This window comes from Artemia franciscana, chromosome 9 (assembly GCF_032884065.1).
Source record: "Artemia franciscana chromosome 9, ASM3288406v1, whole genome shotgun sequence".
Classification (NCBI taxonomy): Eukaryota; Metazoa; Arthropoda; class Branchiopoda; order Anostraca; family Artemiidae; genus Artemia; species Artemia franciscana.
Window position 1 is genome coordinate 29,582,391 of NC_088871.1, and position 26,479 is coordinate 29,608,869.

The 26,479-nt window shown below is 36.2% G+C and overlaps 2 protein-coding genes across 2 annotated transcripts in view; one reads left to right on the top strand and one right to left on the bottom strand.

The window, feature by feature from the left end:
- Window positions 1-26,479, bottom strand: part of LOC136031258 (integrator complex subunit 3-like) — a 69,242-nt gene that overhangs the window by 4,022 nt on the left and 38,741 nt on the right. Inside the window, exons 10-16 of the mRNA XM_065710678.1 lie at window positions 22,011-22,154; window positions 18,246-18,410; window positions 17,098-17,188; window positions 15,822-16,029; window positions 15,014-15,176; window positions 7,547-7,788; window positions 784-1,118 (exon numbers count right to left, since the gene is read on the bottom strand). Coding sequence (XP_065566750.1) covers window positions 784-1,118; window positions 7,547-7,788; window positions 15,014-15,176; window positions 15,822-16,029; window positions 17,098-17,188; window positions 18,246-18,410; window positions 22,011-22,154 — 1,348 coding nt within the window. The remainder of the gene's footprint in view (window positions 1-783; window positions 1,119-7,546; window positions 7,789-15,013; window positions 15,177-15,821; window positions 16,030-17,097; window positions 17,189-18,245; window positions 18,411-22,010; window positions 22,155-26,479) is intronic.
- Window positions 14,659-26,479, top strand: part of LOC136031259 (short-chain dehydrogenase/reductase family 42E member 1-like) — a 443,764-nt gene continuing 431,943 nt past the window's right edge. Inside the window, exon 1 of the mRNA XM_065710683.1 lies at window positions 14,659-14,677. The gene's annotated coding sequence lies outside the window, so the exon portion shown is untranslated. The remainder of the gene's footprint in view (window positions 14,678-26,479) is intronic.

The window sequence follows — 26,479 nt, forward strand, 5'->3', positions numbered from 1 at the left end:
TATATATGTTGAATCTATTGACCAAAAATTTATGTGAAAGATATTTCCAAAATCGCACCCTTTCAATAATAGACTCATTTTAACTAAAACACTTTTTTATACCTAAAAGTAACTTACCATGGAGAAGTACATATCTCACACTTTGGGCCCAACAAAAGTACAGATATGATAATCAAACCGGATACAAACCTAGTGGTCATTTACAGTATTTTTACCGAATTCTATGCTCACTAGGCATATTGCAGCATTGTACACTGACACATTAGTGCAACCAAACATTTTAGTGAAACCATTGATCTTGTTAAGGTGGACGAACTCACAAAAACAGAGCCAACGACTTCAAAGAGATACTTTTTTTGCACTTAAAAAACAGATAGATTTCTCCTTGAAGAACAGAAATTATGGAAAAGAAAAGTCATAAAAAAAACCTTATTGGACGCTTGAATGGATTTTCTTTTGTTTTGAATTCAGCTGCATTTTTTTTTCTCGTGGCAGATTAGCTCTATTAATTTCGATTTTTCAATCAGTTGTCTCCGGCCTTTTTACTTTCAAGCTAAGATTCTTGATAATGTTCCTTTCTTTTCCGTCACAGATTCTGTTTCTCAAGGGTTTCAAGGTTTCCGTTTCCTCTACTCTTACGTCTTTTTTAAGCTTCTTTTAACACTAAGGACAGCTTAATGGGGATGTTTGAAAAAGTATCTGCACTTTCCTAATTTTCTCTAAACTAATTGTAAAGCGCTGGTGTTAGTACTTTTTAGTTTGATAATAATAATAAAAACTTACCTCGCTGCTTACATCTGAGGAGTCAGAATCCTGTTTAACTATTTGCCGACCTTTCGACTTTGTTGGTTTTCGACCCCGTTTCCCAGGAGGAGCTTCAACATCGGTGTCTGCTAAGGCAAACAAATCACTAAAACGCCCTTTTTGAAGGTCTGTACATAAACTCTGCACTTGGGCTAAGGCATTTTGTAAATTGTCTAAACAAAAGAAATTCTCTTGAACCTTTTGATTGGCAGATGAGAGTCCAAGATTGTACACTAGGCACCCGTTCGTTCCAAGAACACACTGTCGCATTGAATCTAAATGACCAAGCATTCTTTCTAAATTTACATCCAAACCTAAAACACAGAAGGAAAATTATACAAGACACATGGATAAGGCTATTGACCAATTTGGTTATTCTAAGAAGCAAGAAGTAACTATTTTGGAGAACCAGAAGAAAAGAGCAACGGTTTAATGAAGACCTGAGTGTTTACAGCCAGTTTCAACTTAGCTTTCCAATCAGTTCCAAGGCTTTCCTAAGAGAAGCAATACGTTTTCTAGGAGGCAACAACTTAAACTTTAGCATATAAAGAGGAATTGGTGGGCCCTCGTCACATTTATAGCAATTTCTACTCATTGTAAGTCTTAGCAACACAATTTACTTTCGTTCTTTACTAGGTTGCGGCGCACCCAGCAACCGCGATAAGAGAAAAATAATTTTCTGTTTAATCAGACTGAAGGGAGAGGTACATGTCATCCCCTCTTACTATGCCAACAATTTCCCAATACACTTGAGAAAACATCTTTTCCATTTGTACAGATTCAACCTTATTCATACTGTAAATACATGCAGTGAGTCAATTCATCGCTTGTAAATCCCCTCTAAGCTGATTTTTCACCTGTTTTCAACAGCTACCTAGCGAAGATAATTTTCATTCCTTTCACTTGGTTATCAGGATGAGATATTTTCAATAGGCCAAATATGTTAGAAACATTTATCAAGAACACGAAGATCGTTAAAACAAACTTTTAGCCAAACCTAGGCTTTACTACGAGAAAATCACATCATGACTGAACAACCACAGGACTCTTTTGTATAGTGATTGGAAAGAAGTCGAGTTCATGTCTCATGTCCTTTACGACTTTACATAAATCGACTATACTTCAATTAACATAAAAGCAATATCTTCATGATTATAACGACCAAGTCCACAAAGCAGTGGAAGTGTTAAGACATATGACGTCACTTAGTTTTATTTTCTTGTTTGGATTTTCTGGGTTGTTTATAAGATTCCTAACCCAATACTGAATGAGATCGAACAAACCGTTTTTAGGCAAAAAATAGAAAAAAGATCATAAAGCCTAATGTTTAACTTAAAAAAAAGTAGCCTACATCCATAAACTTCACTTTAAACTCGGCTAACCACATATACTAAAAACTCATACAAAGCCCATTCTTTCGCCTGGATTTTAAATATATTCCTATGTGATTATTTAAGCAAACTACTTTCCTTTTCGAGAAAAGCAAACTGCAGGAATGTTTATCATTTGTCTAAACACTTCTGATCTTTATTTGACAGTCTTCTGACTTTTTTCTGTGGCAAGAAGTAAAATAATTTATTGAAAAAGGCACTGTCTTTAAGTCATGTACGCCAAGTTACAACTCAGTAACCTCAGCGAGGGATCGTGTTGCCCCTGAAGAATTTTTCTTTTGATTTGAATTATACTTGAATTTTTTATTTGAATTATAATGCGATAATGTAGAATACTTCTATTTTTGGATGACAGGTGACAGCCGTACTAAATCAACTTACAACAACGTAGTACTCACAGCCAAAAGCATCCTAATTACAATATTTGCCCATATTGTCAAACTGATCGAAAACTTTAATAAAAATTGCCAAAAAGAAAGCTTATTGGGAATTATGCCAGATTTCATTGCAACAACTATAATTTTGCTAGAACTTCTATCTGAAACCTTAAAGGGCCCAAATGTTCCTAAAGGGGAAAAATATAGGTAAACAGTAAGGTCTGTGTTTCATTGTTGACAGATTTCTCGAGTGAAGACGCGGATGTCAGCAAAGAGGCATCAAGATTAAGTTTATAGACATAAAACTGTTGAATTAGAAACGAAATGCCATCCAAAAATCTTGGGTGGCAAAAATATTTTCGCCAGAAAAGACTTATTTTTTCCCAAGCATTACAAAATAATGCACGCTTAGTATTTTTTGTCTTTGACGAGAGTTGGCAGAATCCCCTACCCGCTGCACACCCCTTTCAGTCAATAATAGCTTTATAATTTGGTGGCATACATTAACATTCATGTGGGTGATCAAAGATTATTTTGAAGTTACCCGAAAATAAAAATGATAAGTTACAACAGATTTAGTTGATTGAGCCCAAACACAGTGCCCTCCTCCCCGTGATAAACTAGAATAATAGCAGAAATTTTCCCGTGGCCTCATAATATGAGGACACGGGAATATATTAGAACATATTATATTCTATATTATGCGTCTTGTCTTTTATATTTGTTTCAACAAATTTTAGCCTATATGAAAGGAACCTCTTTGCTAAATAATTCCGAATTATTTGTACGTTCAACTTTTTTCTTTTCTTCAAATCGTTTCTTTGTTCTTATATGGTGCTTGTAAAATCAGCAGCTCTGCCCTTCCAGGATGATTCAATAAAAAATTTATAAGGACAGTTTCAAAATTACTTGAACCATTAGATTGTTAAAGTTAAAAACCTTCCAAAAATGAGTAATATAACCATCTTCTATGAGAGACCGTTTTCGTTCACCTCTTTGTCTCAGGCTTTGAAATCCGAGGTTGATGGCTAAACTCACACATATCTTAAGTTATTTATTTACTAGAAATGTAATAAACAGCAACTATGACTTTTAATTTCCACAAACATGAGGCATTTCCCTAGGCTTCATTTTTCTTTTTATGTTTAACCTTTGACATAAACCAAAAATTAATTACCAAAAAACGATTATCCATCAGAACTGCGTGTACAAAAAATATGTACAAATAATGCATAAATAAATAAATTAGATGGTAGAAATTAAAAACCCTTACGAAATTAAATATTTATAAATCAAAACGTTACGTTGTTTCATGGAATGTAAACAAAGTCGTGTCATAGTAATTACTTTGAAAATATGAAAATAAGCATTTTCAAGAAACTTGAATCAATATTCAGACAAAAGGATCCCAACAATTTAAGGTTGAACGACAAAGAGAAATACTATGCTAAAGAACTAAAAAAAATCTTGAACACAAGCTTGGGCCTTAGAGTTCACTACAAAACAACAAAGATAGATAACCTAAACAAACTGAAATACCTGAAAAATCACCTTGCCTTTTACATATTTGGAAATTCCAATTATTCGCTGCCTTTCAACGACTATGCAAGTTTATTAAAAGGAAACTTGAACATTAATATGGTTAGATATTTGATCCACTGGATATCAGACAAATATAGTAAACGATATGGGACACATATAGTCTGTATCTCAAGCCCACCATTATACAAAGAAGAATACTTTGAGGCCCTACATTCAAAATCAAAAGAGGATTTCGAAAGTATGGTAATAAGCTCAAAAGAACTACAGGGCCTCAAAAACAAACTACTCAATTTACCAAATACTACTGATATACTCTTTCTTCCTTTAGCGATAAGAAAGAACAATCACGTTCTAATAACTTGTGATTTTCCACAATTCAAGACCATTGTGTTCACAGAAACTTCCGAAGGAAATACAGCAGGACTTATTAGGTACATCCAGCACATGTTTTATCTTCTAACATCTTCCGAGAACAGATATAGAGGCCTAATAAATACGAAGATGCCAATGGAATCCCTCTTACCTAGAAATAGCACTTCAGGAATTTTAGCTGTGAAACACATGCACGACTATTTAGAAGGCAGGTCTATTCAAGTTTCAAAAACAGCTGGCAGGAATGCGCAAGTTCAAAAAGTGATTGTCTATAAAATGAAATTGGCTTACGCTCTACTCAAAGAAGAGATGCTTTTAGATACAGATGATAAACCTTGCAGTTTTTGTAAGGTAGTTCCAGAGGATAAGAAGCAATGTGGCTCCTGTTTAAGAGTTTTTTGTAAAAACGACCAAACAAGCTGTGCCACTCTTTCTAATGTAAGACCAGGGAAAAGGTGCCAAATTTGCAGTTTGGACTTGGATGTTAAACAGAAAAAATAATTGTATTTATATTAAACAAAAAAAAGAATAGTATTTATACATCTATACGAATAAGATTTCAAAGGGGAAGTGAAGTGAAAAATTCAGTTATTTTCTTTCTTGTTCTTTTAAGTTCTCAATGTTACCAATGATCACATTTCTATAAGAGATTCAAGGTAACGCCGATAACCGCGTGACTGCAGCATTATGAAGATCTTCAAGAGCCATTGATGGCACATTAGGGCGTCGACAGGTTTTAGTGGAAGTTTCACTTGCTGGATCTTTTATACATGTAGAAAGTCTGTTGCCCAACCTTGTGGTAACGGGAATCGAGCCCCGATCCACCATGCCACAACAGGTGAAATATATATTTGTAAAATTCCAAAAAATAGCACAAAAAAACTTCTTCGAAACGATCTGATCTTCAATAACCCAGATCTTTTAGATACTCAAAACTGATTAGCCATACAACAATAAAGGAAAATACTGAAAAAAAGTATTTCCTTTTTTCATTCGAAAGATCCTAGTTTTTTAAACTCAAAATTTTAACAAAACAAATGGACTTGGCTTTCCAAAGATGTACCAATGAATTTGTCAACATTTTCATATACCAAGTCTCAGCCAACTTTGGAAGTAAGCCAACCTAGTCATGAAGAATTGCATTAATCAATGTCCAGACAAGGTCGTCTGCTCTTTGAGTCTTTGTAGTTATTATTATATACAATCAGATGCATCCCTTACTGTCTTTGCACTGAATAACTAAAACATTCAGGCAAGAAAAGAATAGACTACCTGTCCGTTTAAAAACAATCAGCAACTAAAATGTCTACTACAACCCGTCAACGCCCTATGTGCTATCAAAGGCTCTGAATGATTTTTATCATACTGCACTCTTGCGATCATCGGCGTTGCTTTGCATCTCTTTTATACAAACGTGATCATTGGTAACAATGAAAATTTGCCAAATAACAATACAACCAGATTTTTCGCTTCACCTCCTTTTTGAAATCTTGTACACATAGACATTTAAATACTATTCTTTTTTACTATAGAATAAAAAAAAACAAAGCTTTTTCAACTGAAAGTAAGGAGCGACATTAAAACTCAAAACGAGAAAAATTACTGGTGCTCCTTACTTTCAGTTGAAAAAATGTTGTTTTTTAAATAATTAATTTCTGATCTTTTTTTTGAATAATGCTGGGAAATCCGGCACCCACTTCATGGAAAATTATCCTGCCTTATAAGAAGTTCCTCCGTGACAAAGATTCCACGTAACCCCTTCCTCCGACCACCCCCACCAGAGAAAATCCCCCCTGAAAACATCTTTATGCTTCCCAATAACCAATACTATAGGTAAACAATGGGCAAAGTTTATGACTTGCGGGCCTTCCCCCGGGGACTGAGATAAGTCGTCCTCAAAGACATTGTTATTAAATTTTTTTGTTATTAAATTTAAGTAATTAAAAAATGACTATCTCAAAATTTTGTTTGAATGACTTTCGGGAAAAAAGCGTGGGAGGGGGCCTAGATGCCTTTTAATTTCCGTTCGATTGAGCCCTCTTGCAACATTCTAGCACCACTGGGTCGATACGATCACCCCTGGAAAAAACAAAAACAAATTCTTCCGGCAAAAATACAAAATTCTACATTTTTGCAGATAGGAGCTTGAAACCTCTACAGCAGGGTTCTCTGATATGCTGAATCCTGTGGTCTAATTTTCATTAAGATTCCATGATTTTTAGGGGGTGTTTCCCTCTTTTTTCGAAAATAAGGCAAATTTTCTCAGGCTCGTAACTTTTGTTGGGTTAGACTAAACTTAATGAAACTTGCATATTTAAAATCAGCATAAAAAGCCAATTCTTTTGATATATCTATTGATATCAAAATTTCGTTTTTTAGAGTTTCGGTTACTATTGAGCCGGGTCGCTTGAATTTCTTTGTTAGAAAAACTCATTCAACAAACACTATTAGTTTCTTTATTCGTTTTAGCATATTAACCTTAAAATCATGAGAATGACTGCGAAGCATAGAAATCCACCCCCCCACCCCCCCCCCCCCCAGCAATCTAGCAAAAATACATCACGCCAACCACTGACCGTAATAGAAGATTTTTTCGGGGGAGGGGGGCATAACACAGCATAATTTAGGGTGAAAAAATTGGCTTTTTGAGGGAGCCGTTGAGATAAAATTAGGCACCTCACCCAACCCATGTGTTCACAAATATATACAGATATTTAGCTAACTTTTATTTAGAAATAAACCAAAAATATTCAAAGTAAAAATTCTAAATCAGCCAAGGACATATTACTTTCTAGGCCTTTTCATTGTCTAGAAAAAACTATATTCGGTATACGGAAGCATCTTCAGTCTTGGGGATAAAAAAAACAACATAAGACTAATATAAAAAAGAAATAAAAAAGCAGGCAATATGATCTCGTAGTGATAAAATAAGAACGGTGATTAAATATATTAATAACAATGTTCCATGTAACAAATTAATAGAAATAATTACGTTTATCCAAAACAAATATGAATCAGATAGGTGTGTTTTCTACACGAAACGCATTCCATTTAAATTACCTTTAGGTTCAGGGGGAGGTTCGGGGTCCTTAGTTTTTCCAGATTGCGTTGCCCTCTTCCTTTTCAAGGGTGAACTGATACTCGGCTTGGACTGGGATATTGACGTCTGCAACTGGCTAACAACTGCATCCGATAAGGCGCCTCTATACTGTCTTGACCAATAAGCAAGCAAAGAAGGAACTAGAGTGTCAGAATGATGAACTTGTCGCTTGAGAAGTAATCCAACCAGTTCTGAATTCGGCCTTCAAATTATAAAATACGAATTTTACTTTATAACAAAATCAAATACTAACGAATACAGAAACATAATAATACTGCCTACCTAAATGTTGATAACTTTTCATAACTAGGTAGGCCAAGTTCAAAATTACGGGGACGAACTACAATATATGAAAAAAAAAAAAAAATACAGTGAAATATGTATAAAGATATTGTTAATAATTATTGATAATAAAAGTAAATTGACTGAAAATATTTTTTTCAGTTAAAAAAACAACAACAAACAAATAAATGTTAATTCAGTTAACTGGGAGATTATACTTCTAAGCGCATTCTTGCCAAGGCTGATTCACTCGAGTTATCCGTACATATATGTAATGTTGACATTTCCGCTGCATTTGATTCAGTAATTCAGTCTGCTGTGTTCTAGACCTTGCTAGTTGCCAGTGTGAACGCCCATGTAGTAGCTATGTTATCATTTTGGTACTTTAATGGCTATATAAGAGTGAAACTTGGGCTTGAAAAACTCAGTGAGCCAGTTAGACTAAAGAGAGAACTTCGACAAGGTTCCGTCTTAAGTCCGATATTATTTAACACGTTGACTTCTAAGGTTACAAAACAAACTTCTGGCGGGCTACGATTTGATACTTGTGATTTGAGTTTAATAAGCAGTGCTGATGATTTACTTATACTGAGTTTCTCATTGAGTGTACTGCAGGATAATTTACATAAGCTTGTATCTGGTTATAGCCCTACTGGTCTACAAGTTAATGGCCAGAAAACTGAATTTCTGGTTTTCAGCTCTGCGAAACAAGAGGCATCAGCACCAACTGTATCCGTAGATGGTGCTATTATCACACCGTCTTCTTCGCTCAAATATTTAGGTCTTCTTTACGGCCGAGATAAGAAAACTACAAGAACTCTTTGCCTTGATACCCTTGTGTCTAACCTGCGAGTGAGCTATGCTAAACTAGCCCCGCTGAAGCATTCTTACAATCGGCAAATTTTGGCGAGGATGTACAGAGAAGTGGCACTACCACATGTCCTTTACCTTTCCCCGCTTTGGGAATGGTTCACAGATACAGAGAGACTAAAAGTTAGGTCCGCATTTTGTAGATATTTGAAGTTTTTGATACGCATACCGCTATTCGAGAAAAACTCATTTCTTTTGAATAAGTATCAAATTCCAGATCCCCGTGAAGCTGTGACAGATCAGGAAACTAATGCTAGAAAAAGTGCCCTTGAGCACCTTTATGATTTCACTTTATGACCTTTATGACTTCCTGCCGTTGCACGTCATATACGAGCTATGAATGTATATAGTAAATGCAATCTATTATCGTTTAATCTTGAGGTATTGTTTTTCGTCTTTTTCTTTTTCCTTTTTATTTTTTTTTTCTTTATACTCCGCCATGTTGTTATTCTGATGGTAGGCTAAAATAAACTATCTATCTATCTATTAGAATCGGAATCACACCCTTTGGACATCAGACACCTCAAATAGGAAAAATGCTCACATAGATACTTTAAAATTTTAACAGCAATGGCGGAGCTTGTGTGGATTCTGATAAAAGGTTTCCCTTTTATATAATGTTAGGTTTTATTTTTCACAATAAAACAGAGTATATGATAGCACCACGTCAAATTGATCACCTGATAGAAATCATGAGCTAAAAAGAACTGGATAAAATACAATTTATAAGAAAAAAAAATAGATAAATAAAAATACATGAATACAGAGTGAGCCAATCAATAGCCCGATCACCGGCAAAGGTCTTAAATTCCCTTGTGCCCTGCTTGGAGCTACGGCCCTCAAATGAGGTTAAGCCTTTTTTAACACCTACATAAACACCCATGGTTCCAAGATCATTCTGAAAAGATATTTCACGTTTACGGCTTTGATAATTTAGTTATTATTCAGTGAAAACACAGTATCAAGAAAGACTCGTACATGTAGATAGATAAATATTCATGGTTTTTCCGTCATGGCTTGATGACAACTTGATTTTAATCTAGGAGAAAGTATTTTGACAATTATTTTATTTTTGACTAGGAGAAAGTATTGTACGGATAGTTTTCTTCACCGAGATAGTTCTCTTCAATTGGCAGAAAACACCACACGTGCCTTCACTGCTTTTTGGTGAAAATCTCGTGAATATTGCTGACCACATAAATTACTTCGGAGTCCCTATTGGTTCGTCTCTAAGGCATACACGCCTTCTACTGATCAAACACCTCAATCGACGAATCTCCGGCTCGTATGCTTCCATAGTCTCTGCTAAATTCCGTTTTAGCCGCCCCCTCCTTGCCAGCCTATATAACGCTACGGTTTTACCTTATATTCTGTACCTGGCACCATTTTGGAAACTATTCTCGAAGGCTGAATTGTCTAAAATCCGTGCGCTTTTCTTCCGTTTTGCTAAATACCTCCTACGTTTTCCTCCCTGGTACAGAAACTCAATCCTCATTAAAAAGTATCACATAACCGACCCTCATGTTGCAGTTGAAAATGTAATCAAAAGACACAATATTAAAATAGTAGATCACGATTGGTATAATCTCCTTTTACAATAGATCTGTTTTCGTTTTATTTTCATTTTCTGTTTCATTTTAGTACTATTTTGTTTGCCCTTTTATTAGTTGAGTCTCTTTCTAGTTATGTCTCTTCTGATATGTTCTTATATATTTTCTTATATTTATATGTTCGTGCTCCGTCTTTTTCATTTCGTATGATTGACGGGTTTTCAAATAAATAAATAAATAAATACTATGGATACCATTGTCGTGAAATGATATCAGCGTTTAGAGTCAGAGCATGCAAATCATTCAAAACATATTCGATTGTCAACATTATTCTTAAGTTAACTTAGGTACTAGACTTAAACTGAAAAAAAAACAGTAGATAAAAGAATAGCTGCAGAACTAGTCAAGGCACACTTGTCCTAAAACATCAAAAGATATAAAGCTTTCTGGGATGTAAGACGGCCGAAGAAATCCTTGCATTTTAGAAAACCAGCGAAACAACAATGGATTTAACACCTGGGATTTCACAGCAAATCGGAAGACACTGCAGCCAATCTCTTTTGGGGAAAATAGGCGATCAATGCTTGCCAAAAGCTGCAAAAGAAACTGAAAAAAATGTAAAAAAAAGTTTATAGGTCCAAACAGACGGCAATATATGAACGAAAAGGCTAGGCTAGTCGAAGAAGCAGGCCGTTGAGACACACGAATCAGTGCATCGTCTTACCAAGGAAATACTTGGCAAGTCAAATTTGCACAAAATACCCAGCAGAGATGATGGAGAGAGGCTCCAGACAGACGTGGAAGAACAAAATGAATGATGGGCTAGGTGTTTTGATACACTACTAGATCGCCCTGCACCATAATAGAAGCAGGCAGTTGACAAAATACTCTTATCAGCTAAAAAACTGAAAAATGGGAAGGCTCCTGATACAGACCGCATTTCACCGAAGATGATCAAGTCCAGCCTACGACAAACTTTGGGCTTCTTGCTACCCTTCTTCTCCCTCCTGTGACAAACCGAAAGAATCCCAAAGAACGGAGAACAGGAACTGTAATCAAACTATTCAAGATAGAAGACGCAAAAGAATGTGGCAAGAAACTACAAAGGTTTCAGCCTTCTGTCGATCCCTGTACAACTCTCCTGGACTATAATACTAGGGAGGCTCCAGATTACACTTGATCCAGACTTTCGTGAAGAACAGCATGGATTCCAACAAAAACGATCCTTTACCGACCTGAGCTTTAATCAACGCTAGCATGTACTCTTCGTGGATTTAGAGAGAGCGTTTGATTCAGAAGGTCGCCAAACCCTGGGGAGAGTCTTGCGGTCCTACAGCCTTCCTGAGAAAGTAGTTCATTTAATAGTTGCCCTGTACGAGGAGACAGAATGGTGTATCAAAACCTCTGATAGAAACACGCGCTACTTCAAAGTCATGACTGATGCCAAGCAAGGTTGTGCCCTTTCACCTCCTCTCTTCCCCCTAGCTGTATATTACGTCTTTAGACAGGTAAATAGACATGGAATCTGAATTACACTAAACATCTCCAGAACATCGACGTCACCGACGATGTTACGTTCATGGAAGCCGACCAGAAGCTTCAGGAATTTTCGAGCAAGCTCTCAAAGAAAGCTGAATAGTTTCAATGACACACCAATGCTCCAAAGACTAAGGCAATGTCAATTAGCAGTTTACATGCAGGAATTCAACTAGGAGGCGAAGATATGAAACAGATAGCAGGCTTTAAGTACTTAGGAAGTTACAATAACTTCAGGAGGCTCTGAAAAAGAACTTCCGTTGGTGACAAAGAAGATACCAATACCGTGGAAAGATCCTCGGCATATCGGACCATAAACTTCCAACAATACCCCTCCTGCAGCAACAAGAAGACAGCCATCACCAAGGAAGACTAAGGAATATGCCGCGTAATACGTATGGACCTGAAAGATAAGCCCTTCTGTCAAGTCTCATCCCAGATTCGGAGGACATCAATACGGCAGCCCATTTGAAGGAGTGTTTGAGGGTACTCACCAACGCCCTGTATGCCACTGAGAGCACTAATGTCTAAAGCAGTGGTTCCCAACCGGTGGTACGCGTACCCCAGGGGGTACGCGAAACCCTCGCAGGGGGTACGCGAAGGTCCCAAAATTAATTTAGTCTACATCTTTAAAACTTGTTTCTGACTCAGTTCCAACATTTCCCTCAAAATCAGATAACATAACCCATTGTACGTAATTTCAGACTCATTTTCAAAACTTTCGCTTTCAGTAACCCGCTAATTTTTCTCCATAGCCGTAAGGTCTCGATGCTAATTTTTCTCCATAGCCGTAAGGTCTCGATTTAAACTCAGCGAGTTCAGTATCTTGTCATCTGTTGAAACACGAAGTTCGTGAATTGTGGTTGCAAACAAAGATGGATAGATTCCTGATCAGGAATAACAAGAAGCCGAATGATGGTACCCAAAACTCTGAACCTGCACCTAAGAAGAAGAAATATGACGAATCATCGGTCAAAGTGCGTCGATATTTGTCAGAATACCTAGGGCTCGGATTTAGTGCGACAAAGTCTGATCCAGTGAATGCACAGTGCGTTCTTTGTGGTCAAGTCTTGGCCAACAGTTCCATGAAACCTGCGCATATGAACCGGCATCTCAGTACTGTGCACCCTTCTCATGTCGGTAAGCCCATAGAGTTTTTCAAGCGTAAACAAGAAGCATTCGCTAGTAACTGTTTGGAAATTGCAAAAATGGCATCAGTTTCTTCAAAGGCTCTCCGGGCTTCGTATGCTGTTTCATATTTAGTTGCGAAACAGAAAAAACCGCACACCATCGCCGAATGTCTGATATTACCAGCACTAGTGAAAGTCAGTGAAATAATGTTTGACACGAAAACTGCTACTGCCCTTCAGTCTATACCTGTGTCGAACAATACCATTTCAAGAAGGATAGAAGACATTGCAAGCGATATTGTCATGCAGGTTACTGAGCAAATAAAGTTGACGAAGATGTTTGCGTTACAGCTTGACGAAAGCACGGATGTGTCAGGTGAAGCCCAGGTGATCGTCTTTGTTCGATATCAAGATTGTTCTGACATAAGAGAAAATATTCTGTTTTGTCAAAACCTACAGTCAAGAACAACAGGAGAAGAACTATTCAAGGTGATTGACAAATTCTTCGCAGAAGGGGGCATCTTGTGGGACTGGTGTCTATCAGTTTGCAGTGATGGAGCTACCGCCCTAACAGGGAAGAATAATGGGCTCATGGCCTGGATAAGGAAGAAAAATCCAAAGGTGAAGTGGTTGCACTGCATCATTCACAGGCAAGCTCTTGCATCGAAAAGGATGAACGCACATCTGCACGAGACCCTCAACGAGGCTGTAAAAGTGATCAACTTCATCAAAGCCCGACCACTGAACTCAAGAATGTTCAAGTTGCTGTGCCAAGAGATGGGTTCAGAACATCAACATTTACTTCTGCACACAGAAGTTCACTGGTTGTCTCGTGGGAAGATTTTAAACAGACTTTTCGAGCTTCGACAAGAAGTTCATATGTTTCTTCTGGAGCAAAAATCTGCATTCAGTTCACTTTTTGAAAACCAGGACTGGGTCTGCAGGCTGGCCTATCTTGCGGATATTTTCGACAAACTGAATGACTTGAATCTGTCAATGCAAGGTTTCCGGACGGACGAACTCTCTCTGAATTCGAAGATGTGTGCTTTCATCAAGAAATTGGAGTTCTGGCTTAAAAAGGTTCAAAGAAACAGCGTTAGTGTCTTCCTGACCCTTGACAAGTTTGCGGACGATAGTGAAATTGATAACCTCAACACAATCTGTGATTGTATTCGGGAGCATCTGACAAAGTTGCGAGATGAACTTGTGTCATATTTCCCATCGATTATGAACCAAGATAGAACGCAGGATTGGATCCAAAACCCATTTGTTGAAGACGTGACCTCAAGCTCCGGTCTTAGTGACAAGCTTACAGAGAATCTGATCGAACTTGCCAGTGATCGCGCCTTAGAACTGAAATTCCAAAATGTAACTGTTTCCCAGTTTTGGCTGGAGGTGAAAGGAGAATACAAGGAACTAAGTGAAATCGCCATGTCTGCTTTGTTACCATTCGGATCCACTTACCTTTGTGAAGTGTCATTTTCGGCAATGTCATTGATCAAAACCAAACACAGAAACAGACTGAGTGTACAAAATGACCTTATAATTGCCGTTAGTGACATCAAGCCAAGATTTGATAATATTTTAGCAAAAAAGCAGCCTCAAGTTTCTCATTGATTTTGTACGTACATTTAAGCACCGTCATATTGGACAATAAATCTCGTGTTTTTGAAAATCTGATTTTAGTTAAGAAAAAAGTAAAACAACGATTCTCAAGAAAGGGGTACGCAAACTTTTTGGGCCTTGACTAGGGGTACGCGGACCGAAAAAGGTTGGGAACCACTGGTCTAAAGCAAGGGCGTGCAACAATTCCAAATAAATGTTGGTGAATCCACAAATAGGTCGATCCACCATAATACTCCTGTGGGATTTTCTAACCCTTTGCCCTCATGAAGTCTTTTGTGCCCCCCCCCCCTCCAAAGATTAGTGTATGGCTTATTGTATGTTTGATTCCAAAATTGATGAGGCTAAATAATGATTTTTATCTAATAATGATTTTAAATAATGGATTTTTTTCTTTTTTTTCGACGAATTATGAAATGTATAGGAATAAACCTACCTTTCTTTCCTTAGCATTATCAATAAAGACGTAATGGCTTCAGAGTTCTCTGGGTATTTGACTAATGGTATAAGTGGTAATAAAGATTGTAATGACACTCCATGAGCAGCTACCAGCTGCCACAACGCCATCTGCTCAAACGTGTCCCAACTTAAACTGGAATCTGAGAAAGGAAGCGTAAATGAAATAAAATCCCAGTAACAAGAATAATCAATATAAAAAGAGCGAACAACAACAAAATACAAAAAAGGAAAAATTACCTTGATAGAATTCAGCACCAATCACTCCTTTAATACATGCAGCCAAATGTACATAGTAGTTTTTTTCTGGGGGAGGGGGGTACACAAAATAAAACTTCAAAAAGCGCGTCGGAAGTCTGTTTATATGCATTTCTGTAGCATTTTAATAAGTCGGTTAAAATTTCGGAGGGGGGGGGGGGTATAAACCCTGTACCCCCCCCCCCCCCCTAAAAATAGCCTTGCATGCTACTAATCTTATCAGTTGCTAATTATCTTTCTCTACAGCTAATAGAACATACAAAATGTAATCAGTTTATGAGATTGGACTGAGATAAGAAAATTTAAAACACAGCAGCCAAGCTGAGCGTGGCTTTTGAATGAAATATAGTAGAATGGTTTGAGGCCATATCATGTAGCCACGATTTTATTATCGCTGTGTTTCGAAGAGGAGATAAAGCTTTAAGAAATAGGGAAAGAAACGGGAGAGAATGGTAAGATTAAAGAAAGAAAGAAAGAAAGATACGCAATTCTACTACTATGCTTCACTATAGAATTTCCAAATGACTCACCTAATAAAGAGATCAAGGTACTATCTGGGGGAAGGATAACGAGTCTTCCTTGCAAAATTAAGGAAATGAGATCCACTAACTGTACTGAATCCACCGTTCCAACGACTAGTCGAAGCAGTTGGGAATTCCCCACTGTAACTAGAGGAAACCATGTATATAATACAGGAACAAGCCAACAAAACAGTTGGACATCGTCTTCTTGACACACCTAAAACCAGAGAAATAGTGGTTCAATGAAATAAAAAGAGAGAGGGATGAGAAACTTGTCAACAGAGACAAGCCTAATACAGCTTATTAGAAAATAATCGTCATGGTTGCAAAGAAGAAATAGTCAAGACAGGATATTCCACCCTTCACTCAAGTTTGCTTTCATTGGTTTGTCGAGGAGGAAATTCGTTGAACTACTTAAAATCTTCCTTACTATAATACAGCATTAGGAATACCCCCCCCCCTTCACTGTAGCACAGTATTTGCAGATATTAATATATTTTTTCATTTAGTATCAATTCTATCCATATTTAAGATACATTTCATCACTAGCTCATTTTTGATTGAAATTTAAAACAAAATTAATGCTTAAAAATTTGACATCTAAAGCAAAATAATAAACTAAAAATGAACATTTAAGTAGCCAAAGAATTAAAGAAACTCGCCTTGTTCATAAGTTGCCCTCCAAAGTACATTTAATACTAACCTATTTTTTGGCCATTCAAGAAAGAGACAATTAGTATGAACAGGTAAACTCAAACTTTCTCCATGGACACCTTGTTCGTAAAAACACTAATGAAAAGGCAAGAACAAATGAATACCAATATCAAGAAGAAGAAAAAACACACGAACTTGACAAAGATCTATGGTGAAGCAGATTAGGTCAAATTTTGCATATTCTTATTTTCATCCTTAAGAGGATTCTTACTTTCATTTTTTATCCTTAATTTCACTTTGCTATCAGGATAGAAAAAAAAAAAAAAAAAAAAAAAAAACAACGTAACATTAAGAAATTAGCACCACCAACCACCTGAAAAACTCGATCAAAATATCATTCTGAATTTAACAAATGGATCAGCGATGGTTTTTAACCTGAGTACGCATGAGGAGTTAAGGCTGGAAATAGAGCATTCGAGCAAAAAATTCAAGTACTTTTTGTCTTCAAAATCTGCTTTTTATCTCAAAAGCTTTCAACATTGCAACAGGATGCCTGAAGAATAAATTCTAAGAAAAGCTCCTTGTGTTTGCAGGTATGCACTCAAAAAAAAGGAAAAAAAAGTTGAATTACTTTCATGTCGGCAAACAATGCTTCCATTAAAGGAGTCGCTCTGGCTTGGCAAAAGGCCTCATAGACTGTAGAACGACCCTCTGCAGATCGACTAGAAAAGAAAGAGGAAACAAGTGTAAGATACTGACCAGAATCATAAATTGATAAGTTGCCAGCGGCCTGGGTAGAAAAATATTACAACTGTAAGAGAGTAGAGTAAGACAGTAGAAGAGAAGCAGAGGAAGTGTTAAAGAAAAAAAGAGAACACCAAAAAATAGGTCAATCGTGCAAAAGAAAATAGAAAACAGTACAAATTGGGGAGACTGGAGGGCGGGGGAGGGGGGGTCCAATTAACAAATTTAATCAAATGTATTTATGGAATTGGACAGGAGGAATCATTCAGGTGCGTGAATTACATCATTGCAGCTTTGATTCCTAAACAAAAGAATTTAAAAAGATTCGGCGGATTGTAAAAGAACATATTGACTAAATCAATATGTGCAAGTAAATGTTTTTCGATAGTTGCATGTTGCTCATCTGCACACAGAAGGAGGAGATAGGGGGCAGTCCCTTCGGTTTATTTTTGTGAACAAACAAATGCATGAGAATGAAAAGCTGGATATTTGGACCTGATAATATCCATTTTCAATAGCCAGAACTACTTCCTCTTTAGAATAAAAACCTCTTAATCTTACACTTACAGGCGTAAACTACCGCCAAATCAAACATCTAAGATTACAAGCGTCTTGGCAACCTGACTAATCCCGTCGACATAAAAGTGTGGTGCCATTGAGCCATTCTGTGCAGAACTAGGAATAGTTTGTTAATCCGTCATATATAAAACTATTGTCAAATTAAATACCTATCTAACTTCTTCATTTAATTTCATTAAATTCTTCTTCTTCACAGTACCAAATGAGCTGGTACACAACACGGACATTATTTCATCTTTTCTTACCCTGACGGATATATTATCAATATCATTTTTATCGGTTGACAAATTTTCAGCATAAATGACCAACAATGCACCCGAATGTTAGATGTGTCAAAAGAGGTGATTTTTCAAAAGAATTTGCGTGAGTTAGAAACTTAGTTTGACTAATATGTGGCCTAGATTAAATGCAGCTATGTGGAAAAGGCTAAAAATACCGTGGAAAATGAAGACCTACCTTGCTCTTAGAAAATAAAGGAGATGGTAAGCAATTCGAGATTGAACTTTGTGCAGGCTAGCCAGAAAATCTAATAAAGGTTCTCTTCCAGGGTCATCATCCGTCATCTCACACAAAGCACGGAATAATACATGAAACGGCGAACTCGTAGATTCCTCTAGGGATCTGAAAGAAAAATTTATTGGATTTAACTTTATTCAAAAACAGTAAGAATAAAAACGAATTAAGGAGTACTAATAACAAAACAAATCGAACTGTTTGCATTAAAAGTAAAACACAGTAAAACAAAAATTTGAAATGAAAACAGAAATTATGTTGAATTGATTTGTTCGTATGATATTCCAACTTAATAATCCTGACCTTGGCTACCCGTGGCAATTCTTTGGATATTATACTGATTGATAGCTGTCTTTTTCTGATACTAGGCAACCATGTATAGGTCAACCCTCATTGAAGTACGTAGTTGTTGCATTTTCAAAAAAGGAAGTAGTTCTTTCTTCTTTCCATTGATCTTGTTTTATTTATTTTTAAGATTATGGTCTGGAAACTTTACAAAAAAGTCCATCCTCCTTTGTCCATCTGCTCCAACCCAGTCCGATTCACCCTTGTCGACACTCCACTCTAAGCTTTGCTGTGTGTTTTTGCGAGTGTCTTTTGAAGAGTAAATAAGTACCTTTTGTTTAGCCAGGATCCCCTTCGATCATGATTCCTGTGCACATTTTCGTTTGATTTTTTAGTTTTAAATGCCTACTAAATTAACGGGTGGTAGCCTTTTTCTCAGTAATTATTTTTGTTTTAATTATCTTGTTGCATAGTTCAGTTCATAGTTTGCAATTCGTCGTGATTCTCGATCGTTTCGCATCATTTTCGTTTACGATTTGATGTGAGCCTCGCTATCGATTGTCTTTAAACTAAATTTGCAATGCATTCCTAAACTAATGGACCAGACATTACGAATTTTTGAACATATACTGTAATTAAGATCAGAAGGAACACAGGCTGATCGTTTTTTTTTGTAAATAAAGTAAAAAGAAAAAACTTATCTGCATTATTGGAGGGCTCTCAAAGTGGGTAGAAACACTCCCCTTCAAACACAAACATTCCATACCCACTGCTTCGTAAATATACACGTGCTGTGCTTATTCAAACTCAAGGTACTTCAGCAAAAGTTTTGCAAATTGCTCCCAATGAAATCAGTAAATCATAAAATATAACTTAAATCACGCTATGACTCTAAATCAAACATACTAAGTGCCTATTTTAAAAATAGCGTTTCCGTCAAACTTGTTATTTAAGAATTACCCAGTTTGCAAGTAACATATTCGAGACTTGTGCCTCGAAGTGCGAAACGAAATAAAGCAAAGCATATCACAAAAAGCGTTGACAAATAACACTGTTGATATCAGGGTTGTGCGATCACTTTTGATCTGTCATTGAAGGCCCAAAGCAAGTTCAATGTATCAGGGCATCTTATAATACCACACCCCCCCCCCTAAAATTAGCAGAACACTGAGTAGTGTATCTTTCGACTCTAAGACAATTCTAGGATTATTTAGGGAATGATCATGATTAAATATGAATCTTTAAAACTATTAATATAAGGTTCTCGAATCAAATATACCGAGTGTATATTTCACTCACTAATACATCGGTTTCAACCGAGATTTATGATTTTATGATCTAGTTGTTTACAGTTTTAAAGTTAGTATTGCAAAATAAGAGTCCAAAATCAAAACGAATAAAGTACATATTTCACAAATAGTATTTGATTTCCAACGAACAGGATATATAAAAATTTCCGACTATAACCAACAAAATTTGAGGCTAATATTACAAAATAGCGTCCATAATCAGATTAAACTGAAGTACACATTTCACAAATACTAGAAACGCTGCATCCCATGGAAAATCTGTCATTCCATATTTCAATACGCTCGATTAACAAGGTAATCACAGCGTAATAAAAAGAAAAACTTACATTAGAAAAACTTACACAGATGAATTTATTTAATAATTTGATAAGAAAACGAACAGATATTTCGTTTGCCCCTCCCCCTCAACTTTAGAAATTCTACTCACACCCAAGATACCGTCGAATGAAAAAACGTAGTTGCTACCATATGAGCTTTTAGGTTTCCCGCCCCTTAACTTACTAATGTAAATTCCTTTCTTTTAAATCAAATTAATCGATCCCATGTATATTAGAATATAATCGGAGAAATAAGTAATAATTTACGTCTTTTTAGAAAAGAAGCTACAATCCATTTCGACGAGCCTTTTCTAAATTATTAATCAAAACAAACAATCGCGTGGTGTTTTTATTACGTGGGTTCCTCACATAAAAAAACCCGCGGAAATGCCCCTCAAAACGAAAGCTTTGATCAACTAATAGTCAGAGTATTTTTTATAAATATTTTTTCTTCTATTTGTTTATTGGTTATGCTTGAACAATTCAGATCTTTGAACACAATTGAACATCGAATGAACATCGAATTGAATATTTGTCTGCAATTTTATCAGTGATTTTGAGTTCCTTTTCATCTTGTTATTGTATTTATTTATTCTCATTAATATTCTTTCTCCTCTGATATTGTAAAAAAACTGAAATGATTTGTAGAAAAACTGACCTTAATATCACTAGATCCACACCACATTAAGTCCCCCCTCGCGTAATTCGACCCCTAAAGCATCTTTTTCGAGAGGGGTAAGCACTGTCGAGTATGTTGAATTTAAGAAATGGTTAAAGACGATGAAATATGTCCATAACCAACATAATTTAGATCGTAGTATAACCGTCACACACGGGGCCGAATTCCACAGACGGTGTTTTGCAGCTACCGAAGTCCGCATTTCAATGTCTCTAAGTTTGTTGAGTAAATTCGGATGCTAAGATCGCAATTGAGGAATACAGTACTGTGTAAAAGTATGGTCTCTGGAACTGATGGGCTATCTAAAAGACTTGTCAATACTTCTGAGCCTATTGGCAATCTCGTCCTTTACTCGATAACATTTTGGCCTTAGCTGTTTAGCTAAAATTTTCGTTTTGTGGCACAAAATGGCAGAAAGCAGTAATTCGCAACGGTAGGATCTCTTTAGTTACTTTTTAAACAGGCACAAGAACTCAGAATTATGATTCAAGTGAGCCTTCTCCCAGTATTCTACGACCAATGGCTCGATAAGATAACATCCTTAGAGAAACTCTTCCCCCATTTTCCCACAAAAAAAATTCAAAAACACAAAACAAAAAAGCACACGTGTGATCTAACTTCTAAGAAAAACTACAGAATCTCATTTTTTACATTTAAAAACTTGAGACCTATTTTATAAGGTCCTTAGAAATGCTGAATTTGATTATATAATTCTTGCTCGAATCCTCTTTTTCTTAGAGTGCTTTCACCTTTTCTAAAACTATGCACTTTTTCTGATTTTAATAATTTTAACGATTAACTATAAACTTATTGGTCTTTATTTATTTGGAATCCCAATGAAAGGATATTTTTATGATATGTGCATTTCTATTCTAGTTCCTTCTATTGAGTTTTCGTTACCAACGGTACAGGCCATCTTTACATACAGTTCGGCGCCAATGAGCGAAAGATCCCTCAAAGCTCCATTCATCTAGCGGAGTTCGCGGAAAGGTCATTTTATCCCATAAGCTTCAGACCAATCATACTAAAATTTTTTAGCTTTTCCAATTCTACGGACGAAAAATTTTATTTGTTAAACATTGAAATCTGCTATAACAGGAGATAAAATAGGGCTTACTCAGGAGTTGGTAACTCTGGATAAATTTTACATTCCATTTGTGGAGACAGTATCACAGCAACACATTCAGCCAAGGCTAATCTCTCCTCTGAATCAACTTCGTCTTTTACTATTAATTGTACTAGTTCTTCTACTATCTCACATCTGAAAAAATTAAGTTCGATTTACGACACAAACAACCATATCATCTACTGTTTTTTAGTAATAGGTATATTGCTTTAAAGTACAGACTTCCTTGCTTCCGTAAATATGGATTACTATGAAGTTGAGTTTGAATAATTGCCATTTTGAATCAGTGTCACTCGATATCTTAGTAAAGGACAAATCTCGGCTAATAACAAGTCAAAGTTAGTTATTTTTAAATCTAATCGGATTGAATTACAAAGAACACCATTAGAATCTTTGCATGGGACACTTATGCGGCCTTTTTTATGTAAGGGCCGCCTATTTCCGTACTACTTTCATTAGAGAACTATAAGAATTGGGTAATCAATTCTGCAGGTGTGTCACAATTAACCATATACCTTTCAAGATATTATTGATTAATTGCAGTAAAATATAGTAAATACCAAACATGTTGTATAAACTTGGTAAAAAAAAAAAAAGATAAAACTTAGTGAACAGAAAAATAGTGTTAGAAATTAAATAGAAAAAAAATAGTTCAGCACACTGAAACAAGATATCTTCGACTATGTAATAAATACCCTTTTTACGAGTTACTCATATAAAGTCGTGGCAGGAGTAAGAGTAGCTACAACCTAGTACAGGATGAATCTCGGCTAACTGATTTTAATAACAATTCGTGAGCATATAACTTAACTGCCATAGCACTGCAACAAGCCCTCGGACTACCGGACAGTCTGACTTGAGAATTCTTTAAAATTTAAAAGCTAAATTAGGACAGCTAAACTGATGGCCAGTGAGATTTAGAGCTCTTCTATGACTTTTTCCTTCCTAAACATTGACAGTTACGTTTCCCATAATTTCCAACTACCGACAAAGAAAACAGTTAAAATACTTGGAATGCTTTGGGACAAAGATTTAAGATGAAACTCTCACGTTTACTATTTGACCAAAAAAGGTACCTCACTTTTACATTCTCTTTCCAACCTGAACAGATGTGGTAGCCCAACCGAGTTTTAATGTCTGTATATTGTAGTTACATTAGACCTTCTCTTTTTTTCAAGAAAAAAAATTATTCATCAACAATAAACATACCAAAACATGAAGCAAAGCAGTCGGATATGCATGTCCAGCTTAGCATACGGGACTGAAGAAAGATCAATCAGACAGACTTGAGATGGTATAAAAATAAGCAGTAAAAATTACCCTTGGACATAACTACTCAACATATGACAACAATGCATATTTGGTGCATTGAGACAAATCAACTGGAATCCACTTTATAGTCGTACTCAAGACTTCACATGCCGATTGGGACTAAACTGTTCGAATTCTACATGTCATCGGGGCTTATTATCTGAACTCGAGAATCAACTGCTGAAGGATCTGACCAGTTCCGTTGCGAATTGGGGGGAAGGGGACACGCTCTCCCAAATTTATTGGCCACCCGGTAAAAAAAAGAAAATAAGTTGGAAAAATCATGGCGCTTCGCGACACGATTTTTCCGACGCTGCAAAAAATTTTTGTTCAGTTTAATAAAGCCCACAAAAATACTGATATGTCAGCTAAAGAGATTTCGGACTTGGTCGGTAAACGCAGCAGTGACTCTTGCCGTGATTTTACAGATGGTGCCACAACTATCCATTTGGTTAAACAAACAGCATTGAAATAGTGACATGATATGCGCCAAAATGTAAATCTCGGTTGGTAAATGCAGCGGTTTTAACGACTCGTGCGGTGAGTGACGAACATTATGCTAATTATGGACGAAAAAAGTCGGTTAAAATGACCAGCCAGTCGGAAAAATATCTTGCTCCTCACCTCTCAAACATTTTGGCTAGTAACGACGCTGGACCAGACAACAGACTCTGACAAATTGAAAATAATTTCCTGCAATTAATGACTTACACAGCCTCTGAGCCGAGTGATATCGTAAACCCTGTGTCCCTTATTAGACCCGCGATTTAAATAGCGTCGCTTTAGGAAGTATTTAATATTGAATGTTCAACGTAGTTTATTTCAAGGATATGCCTGTAACCATTTTAAAACTTATTTTTATGTTTGACATTATTCATTTAGTCCAAATCGGCAAGTCAACTCATGTCTATGACTATCAAGTGAATCCAATTTGAGTAGTTTCAATGGATCATCATATGTTGAGCAATTATTCTCAAGTATAATTCTTACAGCTTTTTTTGTACCATCTTAAGTCTATCTGATTGATCTCTCCTCAATACCGGATGCCAAGCTGTAAATACATATTCAAGAGAAGGTTTAATTAAGTACATTATTCAGACATTAAAACTTCAGCTGAAGAGATATATACCATATCTCTTCAGGTTGGAAAAAGAATGTAAAAAGGAGGCACCATTTTTGGCCAGACAGTCAACATGCGAGTAACTATTGGGCAGAGTCGCTCCTTACTTACAGTCCGTTGAAATTGTTTGATTCAACATGTTACTTTGACACTCGGCGGAGAGAATTCTCTTCCCTCATTTTTTGTGGGAGAATCTGGACTCAATACATAAGGTGAATCCACAAAAAAGTTTCTGCGTTCTGTATAAACCATGGTTTGTGTAAAATTTGTCAGATCAATTTGTTTAAAGTTTTAATAAACTGTGTTTCCTTTGCTGAGTTTTCTTGGCTAACTTAATCCTAACACAAAATTTATTTCTGAACATTAAATTTTAACAAATTTTTACCTTCGCCATTCTTTTCTTACTAGTTAATTTTGAACACCCCATTTTCCATTTTAATAACTGAATTTCGGTAAGGTTTTTTCTAGACCATTTTTTTTTCAACCGATTTTAATCATAAAATTTTGCTGATAACAAAATTTGACACAACTTTTTCAATGTTTACTATACTTATTACAATGTCTTACCAACATCTGAAAAGATATACATACCTACAGAACTGACTACTCAGTTTTCATAGATGTCTGAAGAAAAAAAACAGACTGTCTTAAATAAGACTTTAAAAAATGTCTTTTTGCTAACTTTACTACGTATAACCTTAATACGATATTCAGACGACTTATTCATTACTACAGAGCGACTCGAACTTCAATCCTCCTTTTCTAGAGAAGAGTCCCATAGCTACTGTAGTGTAGCAACTATTGATTAAGGATGTATTGTTATGTTTCACCTAATCGTATATCTTCATATGACACAGGCAGTTCCAGAAGCAAGCGTGACAAATTATGGATCCTTCTTATTGTCTAAAGACAGATTTTTATTGTAAGCAAAATAAAATTGTCCATGGGAAAAACAATCCGTATTCAGATCTATACCTGATTATTCTAATGATTGCCCTTGAGCTTTGCTGATGTTGATTGCTAATCGAACATTCCCTGTGTCCCCGTCGTCATTTATATATCCCCCTGTGCCCCAGGCATCCCCCTTGTAGTTGTGTCCCTGTGTCCCGGTCGTCATTTATATTCTCAGTATCCCGGTCGTCATTTGTGTCCCAGTGTCCCTGTCTGTAATTTCTCTTTGAGCGTCCCAGTCGTCATTTATATTCCCTGCGTCCCGGTCGTCATTTGTGTCCCGTTCTGTAATTTATCTTTGAGTGTCCCGGTCGTCATTTATATCTCCTGGTCGTTATTTGTGTCCCAGTCTGTAATTTCTCTTTGAGTGTCCCGGTCGTCATTTATATTCCCTGTGTCCCGGTCGTCATTTGTGTCCCGGTCTGTAATTTCGTCAGTCGACAAACATGACGTCAGACGACAAACAACTTCATGACGACATACAGCTCAATCCTTATAATGACGTCAGTCGACAAATATGACGTCAGTCGACAGACACACAAACAACTTATTTTTATATATATATAGATATATATACAGAAATACTGTTTAGAGTTATTACCGTTTCTTCAAAATAAAAATTTTCACTTTTAGTTTAATGATTGAGAAGTGTCTGTAACGTGGTCAATGTGTGATTTCAATCTTAAATCTTTGTCCACAAATTACTTTAACTGTTTTCTTTGTCTGTAGTAGGGCATCTTCGTACGATGAATGACGTCACAATCGTATGGTTACAACCATAAATGACGTTATAGTAAAACTATGTGATAGCAGCGTCAGTTTCAATGACATTAGTACTACTATAAAAGGCATACAGGTCAATTCAATGATACTAGCTACCATGAAAAGGTTAAGAGATCTGCGAAGCTGTATCAAATAAAAAAAAGAGAAAAAATAAGTTTTTTAAACTGAAAGGAAGCAGCAACATCAAAACTTAAAACCAACAGAAATTATTAGGTATATGAGTGGAATTGCCCCTCCTCATTACATCACTCTTCAAGTTAAAATTTTTTTAGTATAAAAAATACTTTAAAAAAGA